This window comes from Lepidothrix coronata, unplaced genomic scaffold (assembly GCF_001604755.1).
Source record: "Lepidothrix coronata isolate B3197 unplaced genomic scaffold, Lepidothrix_coronata-1.0 Scaffold189, whole genome shotgun sequence".
NCBI lineage: Eukaryota > Metazoa > Chordata > Aves > Passeriformes > Pipridae > Lepidothrix > Lepidothrix coronata.
Window position 1 is genome coordinate 145,679 of NW_016690369.1, and position 21,020 is coordinate 166,698.

Sequence of the window (21,020 nt, forward strand, 5' to 3'; positions counted from 1 at the left end):
TGGGAACCGAGAGGAGAATGAAATGTGGGAAAACAGGAGGTTTACCCAGCTCTGGTGATGGGAAAGGACTTCAGTCTGTCTTAATAGAAAGCAGAACTGGAATAGACTGACGTAAATGACTGATTTGTTTCTGATTTAAGTCCAACAACATTGGCTGCAGGGGAAAACACTGTTGGCAAAGACAGTCCTGGTGATGAAAGCTTTACTGTGGCAGTTAAGCTTAGTTGTCTTTAGACAAAAACCTCATGTTTTATTTAATCTCTATTCAGGCTTTTTATTTTTTTTTTCCCCCTGGTTAAAAAGGTAACAAGTAGGGCATTGAGACCGTATCAGTGAATGAACTTTAGACGTTTTATTCAGCAAAAAGACCGTTTTGGTTTCTGTCAGAAAAGTTTAATGGCTTAATTGCTTGAGATTTAAGATTGTGATACTGAAATTCTACTACGGTCTTCAAAGCCTGCTTTGTTTGCCAATGCTGGCAAGGCAAGGTTTGCAGAAAAAATAATGAGGAGGATATTTAAATAGAAAATAGGGAGTTTCTGTCAAAAATCAAGCTCTGTAGTCTAGACTTAAAATTAAGGATGCCCAGCCTTATCTGGTGGTCTTGAGCTCTGTGTTTTAGCCTGCAAATACAGCCTTGCAGAGTTTAAAAATAAGCACTTGTGTAAGGAGGGCCTTGCTCACACAGTCATGTTGGTTTGGAGCTATTTTGTCTCAGTATCTGTCCAAATAAACAAAGCTTTAAGTGGTCAAGTGATGCCTAAACATCTCTCTCTGGAAATCATTAGGCTGTGGCTGCTCAAGTGGCTGTGAGAACCTTGTTTAGATCAAATTAGGTGCTTAATGGCAATATTTGTGTTGTTTTAGCCTTGGCCATGATCAGATGTATCTGTTTGCCGGTGGGGTCCAGTCCTGAACCCCCTGGATGGTGATGGGAACTGTGGAATGCTGATTTGTGTATTATGCTTCTCCTTAATATTTTTACTATTGTATCATCTCCAGTAACCATCCTTCTTATTCCCAGAACATCCCTGGGATAAGTTTGACAGCTCCAGGGAGCTTTAGAAAGTGTAGCTGGAATTTGTCTGTTAGATGAAAACAAATCCTCAGAGAGAAAAAGTGACTTTTCCTTTCCTTGCTGTTGCTCCAGAAACTTGCCACAGAAATAATGAATAAAAACCTCTGGATGTTTTTCCTGTCTTCAGCTGTTATTCACTCTCAACATCGTTGAAATACATTGAAGTACCAAATAGAACTGTAATATTTGGGAGGGATAACTTCTTACCAGGAACAATAAAGGTGGCTGAAAACAGTTTTTGCCACTCGTTAACAGCAGGTTTGGAGTCAGATGGTTTGAGCAGGTGGGTTTGAAGGAATGAAAAGAGTGAAGTGGGAAGGGAACGTGCTGGAGTCTGACAGGGGTTTATGGTCAAACTGTGGGTCAAGAGAGAGAACTCCTAAATAAATCCAAAGGGAAATGGGTGTAGTGTGTGAGTGCCAGGGGCAGTGGGACGGGGTGGGTGTGATGCACTTGTGTGTTACTGAGGATGGTGCTGAGCTGGATCCTCTGAGGGATGGGGACAGAAGCCCATGGAGCTGCTGCTGGGGTTTTGCCTTGATACAGGGATCAGACATCCCTGTTGTCTCCTCAGCGAGGTGGAAATGTCAGTCATACCTGAGCTTTCTGTTCTGAAAATCAGGGAATTCGTTAATCGAGCAGGTTTTGTTTTTAAAACCAGAATAAAAGCGCAAAATATGTTTATGTCCATCTGTCTGAATTAGTTGCTGTATTTCTAGTTGAAACTTGTTACTTTTGGCTATGTTTATTCTTTACTTCTTCTCAGAGGGGAAAGGAAAGCACAGCCTTGCTGTGTGCTCTTCTTAAATGCACCATTACCCTTCTATCTATCCCCAGTGTAAGCTGACCTTATCTTCAGTTTACCTTCATGCTGACGTCTTCCTCTGCACCTAATACTTTTATTTCTCTTTCTGCTTTATTTCTGCAGCCTTTCTCATGTATCTGATGTGGGATATTGTATTTGAATAATACAGTATTTTTTATCTTTCATTTCTGTTGTACTTTTGGCACGGCTTTCTGTCATTGCATTTATCCCAACACTCCATTTGCCTTTTTTTTTTTTTTTTGTCTGCCTCTGCACACTGAGCAGATGTTTTCAGAGAGCTGTCTACAGCAACCCCCAGGTCTTTTTCCTGTGTGGTTACAATTAATTTAAAATTCAGCAATGTGTGCGAGTAGCTGAAAATATTACTACTGCTGTCTGTTACCCTATTTTTGTACCAAATGCATTTCATCAGCCACTCTTCTGCTGCTGAGATCTCTCAGGTCTGAGCCACTTGAGGTGGACCTGGCTGTGTGGGATTTTTTAACATGAAGATTTATCATCTCTGCTGCAAATTCATGTATGTACAAGATAACTGACCAAAACATATTTGTCAGTTTGGTGTTAAATTTGGTATATACAAATCTGTGTCATTACTCTAGCTGCTGTCTCAAAAATAGCAAACTACTAAATGGCTTTTTTGGTGGCGATTCAAGATAGTAAATTATCATTAGAGCAAAAATAAAACTCAGCCATGTCTTAGAGCAATCTCTTAATGGTTCTTCTTGTGCAGTGTTTGCCAACGAGCCTGGATTTTGTTGCTGCTCAGCCACTGAACACACATTCCAACATGAGCTGTCAGTCCTTTGGCTGCTCTCAGGCAGAGACACTTCTAAATTATGGGGGTGTTTCCTTTCCTTTTGGTGTCCTTTTTGTCACATTTTCTTGTTTTAGTGATGCCTCTGACCTGCATTTCCCTTGCCTGTTCCTCCTGCCCTCAAATGCCAGCGTGTCTGTCACTGCCTCAGAAAAGCCCCTCTGTCCTCACAGCTCCCCTTCCAGGTGCTGTCTCCTGGTGTTTCTGTGCAGATGTGCAGTGATCTGATGTGATTTAGGTATTTGACATGGAAGTTGGGCCAGCAAGTTAATAAGTTTGACCCTCCCTTCCTGATATCTTCCTTTTCCTGGACTCTGTAAGTCTTCAGCTGTCTCCATCAGGGAGCCCAGTGACCAGAGAATTCCACTGAAGCTTTGCTCATGATTTCTCTCCCTGTGATACCCGCGGTGTCTTTCGCAGCATCCGTTTTTCATTACTGGGAATTCCAGCAGACAGAAGTGCACTCCCTGTTTGTGCTAAAAGGTTTTCTAGTTGGTTGGCAGAGCACTGCTGCTCTGATTATGTTCATATCAGAGCATATTGCACTGCTAAAGTATCTCATAAAATACTCCGTTGCCATGGTGATCTACCTTCCACTTTTCCTAAAAGGACCCACGAGGTCCTGGGAGACAGGCTCTACTTTCTTTGCCTGTGAGAAGATTAGTCACATCCCTTATTTTCCCCTTTTTTTCTGTCTTGTTTTCTTGAGGACACCAAGTAGTTTTGAGTTTACTGATAATTTTTTTTTTTTCTCTCTCCGGGTTTAACATTCTGAAATATTAAATCTCGGTACGTTAAAGCTCATCTGAGGGTGTGCCTGTACAGAACGATGCAGTGCTGAAACCTGCATTTGGAATTTCACGGGGGAAAAAAATGAAATCGAAGCGTAGATTATTTAAAATGAGAATTAATGTCAGTTAAAACTGTATATTGATTCTTCATGACAGCAATGCTAATTAAAAAGCAGAGAATGCTGAGGGGAGAGATACCTGGCATATCCTAATCCAGCTGACTATTTCTCCTCTTCCCTGCCTCTGTCATCTCCCTTTGGTGGAACCAAAACTTAGTTTGCCTGAAGAAGGCTCTGAGCTGACCCAGAGATTTAAGTTCATCTTACACATCTGATTCCAGTGCCCAGTGGAGCAACTTCTGTTACAGTTCTAATTTTAAATTTTTATTTTTTTTTTTTTTACTTAAAGCTGCTAAAAATCTGCATTAAAGCAACCTTAGGGGCCTTTTCTGACCTGGTAAATCCCAAGAAGACAAAACTTAAGGCTGAAATCACAGACCTGGACCTCTCCATTATCTACTTAAAGAGTCTGAGCACTGGATGTTCTGATGTAATGGGAGTGATGACACTGTGTGATAGCTATAAATTCAGTCTTAGCTCAGAATTTTTTGTCTGCTAAAACAAAATAATTGTTTCAGTTCGGAATTCAGCGAGATTTGAGGTTTTCCTTTCTTAGGCTTTCTTAATTTCCTTTTTCCCTTCCCCGTAACGTGTGTGAACGTGCTTGAAGGGAGGAGAATTGCTTGAACAGCATTTGTGTGATGCTGAGGGCACTCACTGATGAGTAAATCCCTCCTGCCTGGGGTGTTGAGGTACTGCAGGAATGACTACCTTGGAAAGGTTGCGTATATTTATAATTTCATTACCCTTATTTGCTTTTATTCAGATCTTTGAGCTCTTTGGTGATTTATTTCATGGATGTTCAGTCAGCCAGAAAGCCAGCTTGCTCTGTCGATGTGCTTGATAGGTAAATCAGCCAAAAAATCAGCGTGGAAGCAGCAGATGGTTGTTCGGTGGGATTGCTGCCCCAGCTCCTTCTAATCTGGAAACCTCAGTTTTATTTGTGGTTATTCTTTGGGTGACCCCGAACAGGGTTTGTTTCTCGATTTTTTTTAGCAGCTTCTGTGTTTTGTAAGTGTGATAACTGCTGCATGCAGATAATGCTGTCATTGTCATAAGGGTGTTAAAATGATCCTGAAGAAGATGGACCCACAAGTGGAGTGTCTTATAAGCACATGTGATGGCCAACAGAACCAACTTTGAGTCCTTTCTGGGTGTTGGATAAAAGCAGCACATGATCCTTCTTTTTTGCAGAGTTTCAGCCATCCAGTTTTCTTTTCAAAGAGTATAAACCCTCTTTTCTTGTTCACAATTATTAGACTATAATAATGACATTTTGGACAGTAGCCATCCATATCTCACTTCTATGCATGTCTTTTAGTAGTAGCCACAAAATACCTGTTATAGGAGAATAAACTTAGAAAGCCAGTGACTAAGCCATGTAATATTAGTGACTGATAATTCCTTGGCTGGTATGTGCGAGACCGAGTTTGTTGTCTTTTAATAATAGTATTTCCACATGAAATTGAGGTTTTGTGGGTTCTTCCAGATCAGCTTTTTCATGTTGAACTCCACTGCTGACTCTGACACCTGAATGAAACGGGTGTAGCCATTTTTTAATGATAGGAGCGTGGACCAAGTTCCTGTTATTTCTGTTAATGGTTGGAGTTGTGCCTCTAAATAGGTCAGGAGAGCTGGATGTGCTGGAGTTGGAGGCACTGAGGGTGGGTGGAGCAAAAATGATAAACTGCCATAGTCAGAAAGGCTGTTTCCTAAAGAGTTATCTCTGGCTGGCACAGAGGAGGCAGGAAGGAAGGGGGGGCTGCAAAAGGAGAAGTTTTAGTAGGGAGAGATTCAGGGGGCAAAGAAAGGGGGAAGTGTAACACAGTGAAGACAAGATGTGCTGGGGGATATATGTCACAGATCATGGAATGCCAGGTTGGGAATGCTGTGGAATGCTGTGGCTTTCTCTGCTCCTTAAACCAGCAGCAGTACGAGGTCAGGATGCAGAAGCCTTTCCCTCCAAACCCTGTCAGTGGAGAGGACAAACAACACCCAGTGCACTGTGCAACTCACTCTCTGTAGAAATGAAAATGCTGAGGGTGGTTTTATTAATAAATAGTAAGCTCATAATGAAGATTGTGGATTTTCTTAGAATCATGAAGTACATACTTCGCACTTACCTTTCCCTGTCTCTTGAAACAGAAGTAAAAAAAATGTAAAAAAACCCCCACAATTTGGTTTGTTGTGAGAAATGCTCTGACCCTCCATGACCAAGGAATGTCTTTTCTTTCCTCCTCTGTGCACACAGCCTGCATCTGTTTCCCTATGTTTTGTTAAGGACCCGCTGCATGACTCCCTCTGGCCAGTTTTACTGTGATACAGCTTCCAGAAAATGACTATCCCATTTAAATTTCCTTGCAAAAGGAGAAAACCCAGGATTTTTAAATGAAAACCTCCTTTTTCGAAGTCAGCTGATGGTATGATAAAACCCATGTAGCTACACCAGGACACTGTGTTACATCAGAGGATTCTGTTCACTGTCTTGCACTTACATAATGAAATCACATTTTGCCCCAAATTGGTATCACAGGCTTTTCATATGTAAATATGTACATATCCCTCCCCTAAAAAACACCTTTTCCTTGTGTAGCAGAGGGTAACTGTCCAGTAGCATAATTATATGTTAACCTCAGTTAGTTAAATCTGACAGTTCCCTGCAGTTCTGACTTCAGGGGCAAACCAGAGTCAACCCATCAAGCGATCGTTTCTTATCAAGTCGTGATAAGAAAAGTAATTTTAAAACTCAGATAATTTTGTTGTATTCAGAGGTGTTGTAGCAGTCGCTTCCTACACTTCACAAGGACTCATTTTGAGATGGAGATGTGGTTGCAGCCTTGTTAATGCCTTTGCTGTTTAAATGACCTGGTGGCCCCTGTGGTGGTTTCAGTGTCACCAGTGGGGATCCCACAGCTCTGAGTTGCAGTGCAGGTGAGCAGGAGCAGGTCAGCATCACCCTGGACAGTCTGGAAAGCTCTGGGAATAGATTTAACCAGTTGCTGGGTTTTGTGTTGTTTTTTTTTTTTTCCCCTTGATTATGTGATGGTCAAAATATAAACTCTTTGACAAGTATCTAAAAATAGCTTTAAACCACAAAATGGATACAGCTCTTTGGAAGCCAGTACATTAATAGGTAGGAAACTCTGAGTGTGCTGGTGTCTCTTGAGGCTTTCATTTCATAAACAAATCCAGTGACTTATTTGTGCCTCTGAGTAGCACACAGCATAATACTCATCAATTTATAATGGTCTGCAGTTCACTGTCTTTTAAGCAACATGATGAAGAGCCTGATAAAAATGCTACAGGAAAAAAAAAAGAATCTGACGAAAAAAAGGAGGCAATTTTCTCAATTTCATGACCCACATGTGATGCTTTTTAGAGATGTTTTGATGAGAAGATCTGATGAAATTTGTATTTCTGTGTATGATGCTATTTGGGGTTATGTACATCAGGGTTTAAAGTGATTCATGGATCTTTCCTCCCTTCCAGATGTACGACTGAATTATTTCAAGTGTGCCATGATGAAATATTATGAAATGTTGTTGCTGGGAGCAGGAAGCCTTTTTCTTTCCTTTATTTTTAATTAGACAAGGTTTATTTCATGACCGAAAGTTTTTAATCTTGTTAACTAAACCTGAAAAGCCTTAATAACGCATTCTAGGATTTATGGTGAAATACATGCTCTAGTCCAAGACATGTTAATTACCCTTAAGCAAAAAAGGCCATGCATATTTTCATTAAATTGTTTTAAATTCAACAGTAAAACCATTGGGAAGCAGCACCCAGTGTGTCTTGCTGTGAAGTTTTGCTTTTTCATTATGTATCCATGATGGAGAATGATGCTGCTTGACTTCTAAAACAAAGCCCAGGCTGTACCCCATGATTTTGGGTAATTAGGGTTACACACATTTAGCAAAGCAGTGGAATTCCAGTGAACACAACTGAGACTATTCCTTTGGGGAGGCCTGGCCTGTGGCTTGACTTCATACTTGTTGAAATGTTCCCGATGACTAAAACTGATTTTTCTCTTGACTTTAAGCCCACTGGTTTTATATTTTTATTTTTTTAATCAGTTTATTGTCTTATATTTTTATTAAGAAGTTTATTGTCTTACGACACGTAAGTAATAGTCATAGGGGAGTTGCAAATGGAAAATTTCCTTTAAAACTACTGCTCCTCCTCAGGCAGAAAAAGCTGCTTTGGTTAAGGTCTGTATCTACAATAAGACCTGCAAGTTATTAGTTGGATTTCATATCCCAGGGGCACCGTGCAGTCAGAACAGTTGTGATTCAGGGGTTTTATTAGCATGAGTAATCCTGTGAACTCCACATGACCTGATGCACGAGCACTGGACAGTGCTGAATCAAAGTATGGGGTGTTAGGGTGGAATTCCAGGTGGATTGCTGAGCAGAGTACCAGGCAGAGACTGAGTCTTGCAGTCCTTTTTAGAAGTTGTAGGTGGTGAAGGGCTGTGATAGCACCCAGATATTAATACAAATGGTGTGTGTCACTGACTGGAGCGTTCTGGGAAGTTTTTTCTTGTAAAAGCAAAGCGGTAGAAGTGGTGTTTGAGGAACTGGTGTTTGAGTCTCGGCTGTTAATGATATCACTGAGCTCCTTCTGTGCTTCTGTTACATTATCCAGCTTTCCTAGCAGACTGTGTCCCGATTCCTGAGCCTGGTCCTCCCGCTGTGTGCCCTCAGGGAACGCTGTCCTGATATCTGCAGACCGTTTTCAAATTCTCAGGAATATTTGTCTTTGCTGCTGAAGGTCACTGGGTCCCTTCCCTTTCTGCTCTGTACCAAGAGGATTCGTTTCACTTCTGAGAAATCTGTGGAGAGGACATGAGAGGACTTGCTGCTTCTGGACCAGAGTGAAATCTTCTCTGAGTATCTTGGAATCGGTGATTAATTTAAGCAAACAAAGGCTGTAGTACAAGTGCTTTTTGTATACACCATCAGCAAACTTGCAGGTAGCTTGAGTTTCTGTACCAGATATGTGTATGACTGGTTTAAGCATTAAAATAAGTTAGGTGCTAATATACTTGGAAAAAACATGTATGCCGTGTTGAGTTTCATAAAGTTAGCTGGGAAAGTAATTTTTACAATCAAAAAATTACACTGAAAAGCTTAAAATACGGAGGTGGAAGAGTGTTTCCCAAAAAGCCAGAGTACCTGCTTCTGCAAAGTAATGGGCTGTTCATCCAAGGTTGTAGTCTGCAGGTGAGTGGGCCAGCTGGAAAAGCCTGGGATGAAGTGTTTTGTGTTTGGCCTTGCTAGCCAGCCATATGTACCAATTCAAGGAAAAGGAAAAAGCTCCAGCTTCTTAAAAACAACAGAAAAAAAAACCCAAACAAACCAACAAAACAATGTCAATTTGCATGTGAGGGCTGCAATGGGACTTGAGCATGTGCCTACTTTGGGCTCTGAAGGTTTCTTACTCAGGACAGTTGTTACCAGCTGAATTTATCTCAGAATTTCCTCCTTTGCTTTGTCTTCCAGATATTGGAGAGACTGAAATGATGGAAGGGGACTCTGTGCTTGTCATTCTTGGGAAAAGAATTCTGGTGTCAATTTATTCCCCTCAAAATACTCGTCTAAAAATGGGTGCATGAGCTGTGTCACGTTGCTCCTCCTCTGAGTGGAATCTGCTGCTGGTCCACCCTGTTTCCTGTAGTTTGTTTTTCTGCACGAAGTGGAAAACTTTGTCCTTGTTTTGGGAAGTACCCTGGTGTAGTTAGGAACTAAAATTAATGTTGTGTATTTCTGTACACGTTTCAGACAGGCCTTTGGTGCTGCGAGAGGCGTTTCAAGCTGTGTTTACAGGCCACACACTTGCACTTCATGGGGATGCTTGGAGGGTGTGGGAGCTGTGCTGGGTGTATTGGAGGTGCTGGGAGATGAGGGAACTAAGGATGCTGGGCAGGCTGCTGGTTGACAAAGAGGGAAATATCTTAACTCTTCTGCTACTGCGCTTTGAAAAGACACCTCATTAGCAGTTACAGAATTTGGAGTTCTCAAGTTTATCTTATTCATGGATATAATTTTAGATCCATGGGTTGTTTGGAAGTGTGGGTAGTTCACCCCTTCTTAAAGGCACTTCCAGTTATGTTTTGTTCTTTCCTTTATATTCGGGTCAAGGTGTTTTCTGTTGTTATTAATACAGCACCTAGAGATCATAATTGGGGGCAAGAGAATCCTTGTGCAAAAGCAGTAATTCGTGCTTTTGAAATGTGAGGCTTTCCTAGGATTGAGGAAACTGTTGGAAAACCCTGTGTGTTTGCTCTAGTAGTGTCACTTGTCACAGCATTATCCAGGGCCCAGTCTCTGAGCAGTCCTGGTGTATCATTCCTTGTTCGTAGGCAGCATCATCCTGCTCTCTGCTTCCTGGCCTGGCTCTTCCCATACTCTCCACCATCATCTCCTGAAACTCTGTGATGATGCCCCAGCCCCTAAAAGTACTGGGTTACTGTACTATTTAGCATAGGGAAGGAATAGAGAATCCTTGAAACACTGTGGTGAGATGGCAGCGGGGCCAAAACTCCGGCAGTAAGTGCCCACTCCGTGGAGAGGGCTTGTTGTGGCTGGAATATTCCAGAGCTTGGGTTTGAAGGGAGAGGAGAGCAGAAATACAGCGAACTGCTCCGAGCAGAATTGCTTCACTGCTTCAAGAACACCTTGTGGTTCTCGGAGCAGTTCTCCAGCGTTTCCCTCTTGCTGTGGGCACTGCTGGCCTGGGCAAACTGCAGCTGGCCAGGTGCATTTCCCACAAGGAATTTCAGAGTCATTTTGCATTCTTCTGCCCGTGGTGTTACCTTGCTATATAGACATGTCCAATTGTGCTCTGTAATCCTCATTAGAGAATTTTTTTCCCCAGAGAATCTTTTAAATATTTTTCTCACCCTCATCTCTGATGCTGCATTTGCTCTCAAGAATTAATCCTGTATTTCTACCCCTTTGCAGGATTTCAGAAATGGGGCACAAGTGGTTTTTCCTCCAAGGCAGGGATTTTTCACTGGTGATTGTTGATTGGAGAGCTTTAATTTCTAGGTAGGCAGTTTGAGGGCTTGTCTGAACAAAATGCTGATCTCCCAAACCCTGAAAGTCTTGAGTCACTTGTCACTCCCCCAAATCACCACCAGTGTGATTAATGCTGTTTCCATTTGAGGTCTTCAGAATATGCAGAATCTCAAATGCTGCTTTAGAAGTATGAAGAGCAGAAATCAGGCTTCTAAGAGAAATTGTTTCTTGCTGTGTTAATTCAGTAGTTTGGTAATGGAAAGAACTTGCCCAAACTGACCTGCCTTGAACTTGAGGTTTTCTACTAATGGCACTTGACTCCCACAGTGCTCTGCATGTTTTAAACCATTTTTACTTCAGTCTTCACGTATCTAGAAAAGAGTTGTGATATTGAGGATTTGTGACCTTGCCAGGTTACCTCGGAGGGGTGGGATGTGTATCTGTTGTGTTTTACAATTTGAGATTTACTTGCCTCGCCACATATGCCTGTCCCAAATGGAAAAGGACATTATTACTTGGGGCTGAGCTCTAAGTATTGACATTTAACTTCCCATTTTAAATACCTTGAATATTAGAGCTGCACAGGCTTCATTAACGGCAGAGAAGTTCATTTGACTAGAGACGGATAAATTGCTTTCTCTGTCAGTTTGTTTTTATTGTTCTACAGCCAAATGGATTTTTCTGTTGGCTGAAGAATGCCAGACCTGAAATACTGCATTCTTTGCCCTGTCTGCAGGCCTGTAGTAAATACAGCACCTGTGGGTGAGGCCAGTCAGCTGAGAATGAATAATCATTTCATTCATTTGGCTTTTGTTTATACTTGACAGATATTTTTTTTAAAAAAACTAAGCACTGCAGAACCTTTTTCTGGTGCTCTTCAAGTAGCTGTTTAACAGCTCAATAGTACTGCCCTGCAATGAGAACAGCAGACAAAAATAACATTTTTTGGTAATGTTAGCTGTTAGCAGGAAGACTTCTGCTCATTTATTTTTTTCCTAATAAATGAGAAAATGAGTTACTGTATTTGTCATTAAGTCAGGTGCCTATGAATTCAGATTTTGGCAATATAACTTTTGCAGTATGCTTAACTTGGAAGCATTTCTACTGTGGATGTAACCACATGATAACATTTTCCATGAGTTGAAGCTGATTTCCAGCTCTCCCTGTATCCCACTGCTCTGAGAGGACAGCGGTGGCTCTTTGGGAATGTTCCTACACCCATAGGAGTGGGTGACACTCTGAGTAATTGAGACCTGATTTCAGCTGATGAGTCTCACTGGTTGCCCTCCTTTTCCATCTTTTTATTCCTTATACTCTCTCTGGTGGAATTCAACAGTGTTTGACTTACTAATGCCCAGGACTTTTTCAAGGATCTCGTGTGTCATCAGGTAGAACATACAGACAGAAGTAATGGACTCAGCTGTGTTAGCTTATCATGGAATGGTTTGGGTTGGAAAGGACCTTAAAGACCATCTCATTCCACCCCCCTGCCATGGGCAGGAATGCCATTCACTAGATCAGGTTGCCCAGGGCCCCATCCAGCCTGGCCTTGGACACTTCCAGGGATGGGGCATCCATGGCTTCTCTGAGCTTTGTCCTTTTTATAGGTGATCTAAAAAGCGTGGTCTGAGAGGGAACTTCCACACTCTGCCTGTGCCCTTGCAAGGTAAACAGTCCTTATGAAAGCCAAAGAACTTGGCATTTAACCCCTTTTCCTGGTTTTTTTATCTTGCAATGATATGGAACACAGGATGTGCACATCCTCACCCAGAGAGGCACCATGAGCATTGCCAGCCAGTGCTCCTCTAACTGCACTTTCCAACGGGGCCTTGTAGTCACTGCTCCTTACTGGTTATGGTATTTTTGTTTATAAATAAGGTACAAAACTTAAAATACTTTTTCTAAACGCTGCTATTTGTTTTTCCTTTGCAGAATAAGAGAGTGGGGGGGGCCGGGAGCACAGGACGATGCTGCTGAAAGGAATGTGAGCCACGGAGCATGTTTGGTGCCACAGTTACCCAGGTGGGCTCCTCTAATTGCACCTCTAAGGAACCACAGGCTGTGGTGCTTGCTGCTCCATCAGTGATCCTGACTCAAGGAGGCAGTCTCAGCACCAGGCCAAAATTCTGCCCTGCTTTCCTGGTTCCATACAAATGGCACTTGCAGTCTGAGACCTAAAACCTTTTACTTGTGTCTTAGTTTTATCCGATCGTTGGGTTGCAGCTGGTCTCTCTTTAGGTGTTACTCTGGTTTATATCATCAGGTAGCCCGAACATTTCATGCACAGAGAAGATGTGGTCTCAAGAGATGAGGTGCTGAACTACATATGTGACAGTAGTTTTGAGACTTGCTCCGGGCGACTCATCTACAGATCGTCTGCTGGGTTTCACAAGTCAAAAGCAGATGGGTAAAGGCTCCCATCACTGCTTTGCACACCAGTATTTAATGAACCAATATAGATTTTTCAGGATGTTTTGATAGGAAATGGGGAACTTTCTGATGTTTGGATGTTTCTTTTTTTTAATCTGCCATATATATAAAATTTTGGGGATGGATACTGAAAATCTTCACTTAGATGCTGCTCAGTTCTGTGCTGTCTAATTATATGCTTACGGTAAGGAAACATGTTCAGGAGGCAAAAATCTGTCTTATGTGGTGGAGTCTAGGATCCTTCAAAAGCAATTCCATGTCCTGGAAGCGATCACAGTCCAGCACCACTGGCTGTCTTGCAGCTCTGAGTAAATAAATAGAGAAATAACAATTATATGGCTGCAAAGTGTTGCTGTGGAATAGCAGCTAACTTTTCTACTAGCACCAGCTGGCAAGTGGGAGTGAAAAAAACAAAGCAAACAGCTCAGAAAAGTAGGAGGAACAACAGTTCTAGCCTAAAAACTGACACATTGGGAGCCCAGCATGAAGAATAACAAACTCCTGTCACAGGATGTTTTGCATAGCAACAGGACTCTTGTCTTCAAGTGGACTTTAGTGTAACTGCAGCACTTGCTTCCTGTGTGAGATAAAGACCTGTTGTGCTCTGAATGCCTTGTAATCTCTATATCTAAATGGGACTAATAATTAAAAAGAATTAGCTGAGGGAAGCGATAGTGGAGCCTATTGCTCCTGAAAGTGTTTCCTCTTATTTGGCCGTCAGAGAAGCGAGAACAGAGACTCGTGGAAAGGAAGCAGATGAAAGATGAACTTTCTCCCCAGGTGCTGAATGCTGCCTGCAGACTGCTTTGTCCATGAGGGAAGAAACTGAGTGGGAACTGAGAGCACGACTGAGTCCATAACACACTTCAAACATGCGCAAAGGGGTGCCAAAGGACCCAGAAATAGCTGACCTGTTCTACAAAGATGATCCGGAGGAAATATTCGTGGGTTTGCACGAAATCGGACATGGAAGTTTTGGAGCAGTTTACTTTGTGAGTATGGTTCTCTCCTTTTTGGGAAACTGAGTTGCTTTAAGTGGTGTTTTGGAGATTTTCAGCATTTGTAGAAATTAGCATCCTTTGAGCTCCTTAGTGCTTTGTGTGTGGTAATTTTCTGATAACACATCTCAAAATAAGTGCTTCCAGAGCACTCCTGAGCTCTTTACAGTAGCTCTTTCTACTAACACTTCACTATAGTCTTATTAGAGCACCCAACCATACAGGTCAAGTATATGGTGTTTTGTGCTGTTTGAAAATTGAATTTAAACAGTTGGAAATTAATTTGCCAGACCTGGAATTTCAAGATGCTCTACTTGGAGTTCATATGCTTGTAAATCACTGCAAATTAATAGCTCTAATGTCTTCAGTAGGAAATTCTTACATGACAAGAGCAAAGAGAAAGTCCTAAGAGGAATGGGAATTCAAGTGGGAATAATTTATGGCATTAATTGATACAGTCAAGAGAATTTCATTCAGGAAGTGAGAAGAGTAGTGCTTTTACAGTTGATATCAAACAAAGCCAAATCCAAAATACTGGGTTTGGAAATCATTTGTAATCCAGTTGCCATCAGTGAAACTAAAATTGAATCAGTTTAAAAAATCAGTCAAAGACAAATTAAAGCTGCTTGGTAGCTTGGTCAGCCACTCAGAAGATCTGATTCACTGGAACTGGGGTTTCTGAATACCAGACATTATTAAAGTATTCGCATAAGATCTGTTACACCTGTAACTCCATAAGCTGGGAATAGCTGACATGAATTATTTTAAGCACTCCAGTTCACTGTCTGGAGCTGTGTAAAGTGATGGAAGTGTTGCTAGAACAGGACAGGAGCTCGAAATGTTGTGTCAGATGAGCAGTGCATGCGTGTTTTGAGGGATAATGATATAATTCCTCAAGGTATAATCTACAAATATTGCCAAAACTGCTTCAGCAAGTGGCTGTTTGTCAAGTGTGCTCATACAGCCCTGTCAGTTGGTTCAGCCAGGAGGATCCCAAGCACCTGGTACAGCCAGAACTTTTACCCACAGCTCTGGCAACATGGCATTGTGTCCTTCAGGGACAAATCCCAGCTGGAATGAGAGATACCACGGTCAGGTGAAGATACTTGGAATTAATGTGACAGAAATACAGCATTAATACATCTGTCTGAGTCAAATACTCTTGATCTTTTCTGTGCTGAATCAGGAGGGCGAGTGGTTGGGAAGGGTTTTGCCTTATCCACAGTTCCTTATTTTCAGCTTTCTCTCTCTCATTTGAGGAGTGTGTGCTGTGAGCACTCTGTGTCACCTCCCTTCAGTAATTCCTGTGCTCTGTTGGCTCCCCCAACATCACTTTTCTTTGAAGTCACTGCAGGCATCACGAAAGGTCTTTCGTTAATGCGTTACTTGAAAGCAGTTTGAAAGGAGGATTTACCACATTTAGCTCCTATTATAGTTTAAGCTTTTAACTGTCACTAATTTTTTTTTGTCCCAAAAATGGTTGGAGGTACAGAGATTTCAACAACTCTTTTAAGAGCAAAAGCTTGAAGTTTTCTGTCCTTAACATGCAGAAATGAGGGCAGTGCCAGTGCAGGCAAGGAGAAGTCTTTCCCAAACTGAATTTTCAGTCTCCATCCCTGCATCATACAGGCTGCAGAAAAGTACAATTTTGAGTCAGTACAGAATTTTGATGTCACTACTACATAATGTACCTGGCAAAACTGAGATCTGGTGCAGTGAAAGGGAGGTTGCTTTGATATTTGAAAAAAATTCCAGAATGAATCATCTTCTTGAAGCTGGGAATTGAAATAACCACTGAAGAGTGTCAGTGTTGTATGGAGGTTTTGGATGAAATCACAGAGATTTTGGTACACCTCTCTTATTTGTCTCCTTGGAAAACATTTTTCCAAAGGTGTATCTAAAACTGGTTTTGCTGCAGCTGCAATAAAACTGTATTGTTTGTAAATGTAAATTTGCGTGTTTGCTTGGTTTGTGTATCAGTACAGAGGTAACAAGTGCAGTAACTCTGAGGGAGGAACAGCGGGTGTGGAGAGATAAAGTCAGGGAAAAGTATCCTAATAGTTGTCTGGTAAATCTTATCACAAGGAAGACATCTCTGAGAGGTAGGAACTTGCAAGGATATGATAGAGGAGGAAAAAAGCTTACATTTGCCACAGGCACAGCTCACTCCATGGGGAGGAAAAAAAAAAGGAGGTTTTTTCAATCTATTTCTTTCCCTACTCCAGGCTACAAATTCCCACACTAATGAGGTGGTGGCAGTCAAGAAGATGTCCTATAGTGGAAAGCAAACGAATGAGGTAAGATGGATAAAGGCAATTTTTCCTGCAGAAGCTGTGGCAGCCATAATGTAAATCTGAGCAGTGAAATGAGCTGCAGGTTTGATTTGACCCCAGCAGAACAGCTTTTCCTGCAGGAGCTTCCATGGGAAGCGTGGAGTTTTGTGGAGGGAAAATGAGTTGATGCAAATTTTGACAAATAGTTCAGTTTAAGGAAGTGAATGGGGATTCAAAATGCCTGTATGGGGGTTGTTGCAGAAATAATTTCAGTAGTAGTGCAATAAGAGCACACTGGCTACTGGAACCATAACCACAGCTCTCTGTAACACTCTTCAGGATCTATAATCTAAAATTGTAGAGACCTTGTATTGAGAAAATCAGTCTCGTTTCAACTGTTGCTTTTTAATTGTTCCTCTTATTTTTGCGTTGTGGTGCCGTGAACTTGGATCCACTGGTGCTTTGACATGCACTGCAGGGTGTGTTTGTTTGTTAAGAGCAAACAGGGATGTTTTAAACTCATTTTTTCCCTCGCTTCCCTGTTGGTCTCCCAAATGTCAGTGGTTTTATGCTGCGTTACAGAAGGAGGTGAGCAGCTCACTGCCACTCCCTGTAGCACTTCTGGTGTCTCGTGGGGCGGGTGGGTTTGTAACTAAGTTTGAGACCCACTGTGTAGAACAGTAGCATTTAAGTAAAATGTATTGCAGTTAAAATGAGGAAAAAAAAATAATTTTTGCAATCCTCAAACTGTTTAAATGTGTCTTGGGGATATCTCAGTGCAGTGAGGATCCACACAGCTGATGTTCAGTTGTGCTTTTACAGCTCTGACTCTTGCCATCTTCATATTGTACAGTAGTTTTATGGTCGCTTCTCAGACTGTCCTACAGCGCGTGGTGATTGAGAGGACGTCGAGGATTAAGCAGACAAATGCATTTATACTTTTTGCCTTTTTATTTTCATTAGAAATGGCAGGATATCATCAAAGAAGTCAAGTTTCTGCAACAGCTGAAGCACCCCAACACCATAGAGTACAAGGGCTGTTACCTGAAAGAGCACACGGCATGGGTGAGTGAGTGATGGGCATTTAGATCTGCATGGGCAGAGAATGTACAGCACAGCAGTCAAATACTCAGTGCAGGCACTGTCTATACATGCAGCAGTACTCATCCCATGCTACCTGCAGACCCTTTCACCTGAAGAATCTTCCAGGTAATCCACAGGAAATAAATACTTAAAATATTGTGAGAAATCCCTGCTTCTCTGAGGCAGGTCTCTGTGTTCATACAGATTAAACACTTACTAAGGAACATCCTCTACAGCTTCTACCCACAAACTTCTCAGTGTCTAAACCTTCTTCACAACCTTGAAAGGTGTCTTGACGTTGCTGAAGTGTTTGCAGGATTTTATTTTGTTCACCATTGGTTGCATTTCTTGCAACTTCAGGTTTTATTTGTGTCTGTGGCTGTTTCTCAGCCATTCGAGCAGGAACTGTGTGTGGGGAAGTGTCTACCCCTGTTACTTCCAGAATCATAGAATCACAGAATGGTTTGGGTTGGAAGGGACCTTAAGGATCATCTTGTTCCAATCCCCTGCCATGGGCAGGGACACCTTCCAGAAGCAACGTTATTATTGATTATTCAAGGAAAAGGCACAGAATAAAGGGCAAGAACTAACTTTCGACACTGTCCTTCCATGTCCATGTCTCAAAGTCTGATTTGAATTTCCTACTCGAATAGCTGTAGAGCAATACTGGTTTTGTGGTGAAACAGTACTAAAATAAAGTCAGATTTTGCATCTTCTGGTGGAAAAGTAACAAATGCTATTACTTGGGTAAATATTTTATTTTTTTTTTAACCAGGGCATTAAAGTTACCATGTGACTTAAATTTTCTATGTGCAGCCCTTCCTTAGTTGTAAAGACATTTTTATAGTTTCAAAAAGTGCTTAAAGGCCTGATTATTTTTTTTTTCTTGCAGTTGGTTATGGAGTACTGTTTAGGATCAGCTTCTGATTTGCTAGAGGGTAAGTTTTATATAGTTTTATATAGTCTTTGGTTTTCTTTCTGCTGGTGCCCCTACTGAGTATGGTGGGAGGCTGTTTTCTCACAGGCTGGGGTTTTGCAGACAGTAGAGGTGGTCTGTCTGTCCTGCTCCATTCTGTACCTAGAATCTGGGACATCAAGGGTAAGCTGAGGCTTTCCCAGGAGGCCAAGTGCTGTATGCATGTTTTTGTGTTGTAAAATGAAGGTATAAATGTGTATAGCTATGTTCCTGTAATTGGTGCCTTCTTGGCTGAAGCAGTCTGCCTATTTTCTGAAAATCCATCATAAAATCCTGCAGAGATCACCTTTGTCCTTGCCTTGTAGTTTGTAGGAATAATTACAGATGGTTGAATAGAACGAGAGGCTGATGTGACCTCAAAACTAGAACAGCACCTGCAGAGAAATAGGGAATCTAAGCCAAAGTTTGCAAAAACTAGTACTCCTTGTGGGCCAAGTCTTCTGTGTGTAAGATCACAGAATGGTTTGGGTTGGAAGGGACCTAAAGGTCATCCAGTCCCACCCCCTGCCATGGGCAGGGACACCTCCCACTAGCCCAGGTTGCTCCAAGCCCCGTCCAACCTGGCCTTGGACACTTCCAGGGATCCAGGGGCAGCCACAGCTTCTCTGGGCAACCTGTGCCAGGGCCTCCCCACCCTCCCAGGGAAGAATTTCTTCCCAATATCCCATCTAAAGTGGCAACTTAATGCCATTAAGATACAGTCAAGCCAAAGCATGTGCTGGTCATATTTAGGGATATATGGAAGGTGCTTCAGGGCACCTCTTCATGCCAGATGTGGGAGAGTTCCTTCTCTTCCACTTTCTCAGGAAAAGATCACTCTTAGTTTCTTCTGGTTTTTGGTGGTTTTTTTTTCTTGATTTTTTTTTTTGATTTATTTTTTATTAGTTCACAAGAAGCCACTTCAGGAAGTGGAGATTGCTGCCATCACCCACGGTGCCTTGCAGGGGCTGGCCTACCTGCACTCTCACTGTAAGATCCATAGGTAAGGCTGGAGCTTGGGGCTGCTGAGCTCCTTCCATCTGCTCTTTTCTGATGTCTAAAATCTGCTTCACTGTGTTTAAACAACTCTGGTAAAAATTATTCTACCAAAATTCTCTCCAGTGGACATGTCAGTACTCCTAGTGCCAAGGTAGATGTATAAATAAAAGCTGTTGACTGTTAGGGAGTGTATTTTTTTGGTTGAAATAGTTTAATGTGGGTCTGTCCTGTGCTGGATTCTCTTCCATGTTGGCAATAGTTCTCTGCAGACCCTGATAAAAAAGAATGTTGGCACTAAACACTAACAGGAAAATATCACCCTAAATTTGCCAATTAGAATGTAGTGGTATGCTGGTTTTAAGAGAATATTTTACATATTAGAAGGTAAAGCTTTATGCTTTCAGAAATCAGGCAGTGGAAGTGTAAGTCAGGGATAAAACCACTTCAGGAGAAATCAAAGCTCAGGCAGAGGAAGATTTTATACAGGCACTTCCTAGATCTGTCGTTCATAATGTGATGTTTTTCAGGAGTTGGGATTTTTTTTTTTTTACTCATTTGTCAGCAGTGTTGCATGTTCTCATTTGATTTCATTTCTTTGGTCTAATTTTGGGTACCACTGATATGTCAGGGACTTGTGAAGTGGATGAGAACTGGATTAATGGGTGGGAATTCATCAGAATAAAGCAACTTGAAACTGATTTATGGGGCTAAAAGCCTCTTTGTAGTCTACTGGAAATCTTGAAACGAAAAATTGGTGTATCTGAGGCTGAGTCAGTGAGGGATTTTTAGAGACAGGAATTATTTGTTGCTTGTTAAAATAACTATTTGGGGCATATCTATACATGGTTAAATCATATTAAATTAAAAAGAATAAATGCATTCCAATTTATGAAATGAAAATATTATTATTTTGGATGAGTTCTTTCCCCGTATTTGCGTGTAAAACACCTGTTTTGAAGTATTTTACATGTTTTCAAAGTGCACTGAATTGTTATTTATAGTTAATGACTCCCTGTATGGACACTGTTGAGAATGAGGGGTTTTTTTTGATAGCACTTCCTAGCATGGTGCAGTTATGATTGTGAATTCAGCAGTTTCCCCTGATGAACAGCAGCTACTCCATGTGGCCTTTCCATCAGCATCCTTGTTCCATATCAACACCAAAAAATGGTTATTTCTCTTTCCCACTGGGAAGTTCCTTTGCTGTTGCAGAGTTCTGGGAGCACCCATAAGGGATTTGCTGCTGGAAGGGCCGTGTGGGTTGTTCCTATTGATCTTCCTAAGAAAACTGAGAGTGGAGATCTCATCAATCCATGTAAATATCTCCAAGGGGAGGTCAGAGGATGGTGCCAGACTCTTCTCGGTGGTGCCCAGCAACAGGGCAAGAAGAAACTGCCATAAACTAAACCACAAGTTTCACCTCAACATGAGGAAAAACTTCTTTATGGAACAGCTTCCCAGGGAAGGCACGGACTGTCCCTCTCTGGAGACATTCCAAACCCATTTGGACACATTCTTGTGTCGCCTGCTCCAGGTGACCCTTCCTTCACAAGGGAACTTGGGCTGGGTGATTCCAGTGGTCCCCCTCCAACCTGAACTGTCCTGTGGTTCTGAGACCTGCTTTTCATCCAAGGG

General features: G+C 41.8%; 1 protein-coding gene across 2 annotated transcripts in view; it reads left to right on the plus strand.

Annotated features, from left to right (window-relative positions):
* The window catches only part of TAOK3 (TAO kinase 3), an 80,407-nt gene that overhangs the window by 20,749 nt on the left and 38,638 nt on the right, over positions 1-21,020 (plus strand). For both annotated transcript variants that reach the window (XM_017831337.1, XM_017831338.1), the window contains exons 2-7: positions 12,580-12,669; positions 13,858-14,069; positions 16,301-16,372; positions 17,312-17,413; positions 18,324-18,369; positions 19,293-19,389. In XM_017831337.1, the coding sequence (XP_017686826.1) occupies positions 13,950-14,069; positions 16,301-16,372; positions 17,312-17,413; positions 18,324-18,369; positions 19,293-19,389 (437 nt within the window). In that variant the 5' untranslated portion in view covers positions 12,580-12,669; positions 13,858-13,949. The remainder of the gene's footprint in view (positions 1-12,579; positions 12,670-13,857; positions 14,070-16,300; positions 16,373-17,311; positions 17,414-18,323; positions 18,370-19,292; positions 19,390-21,020) is intronic.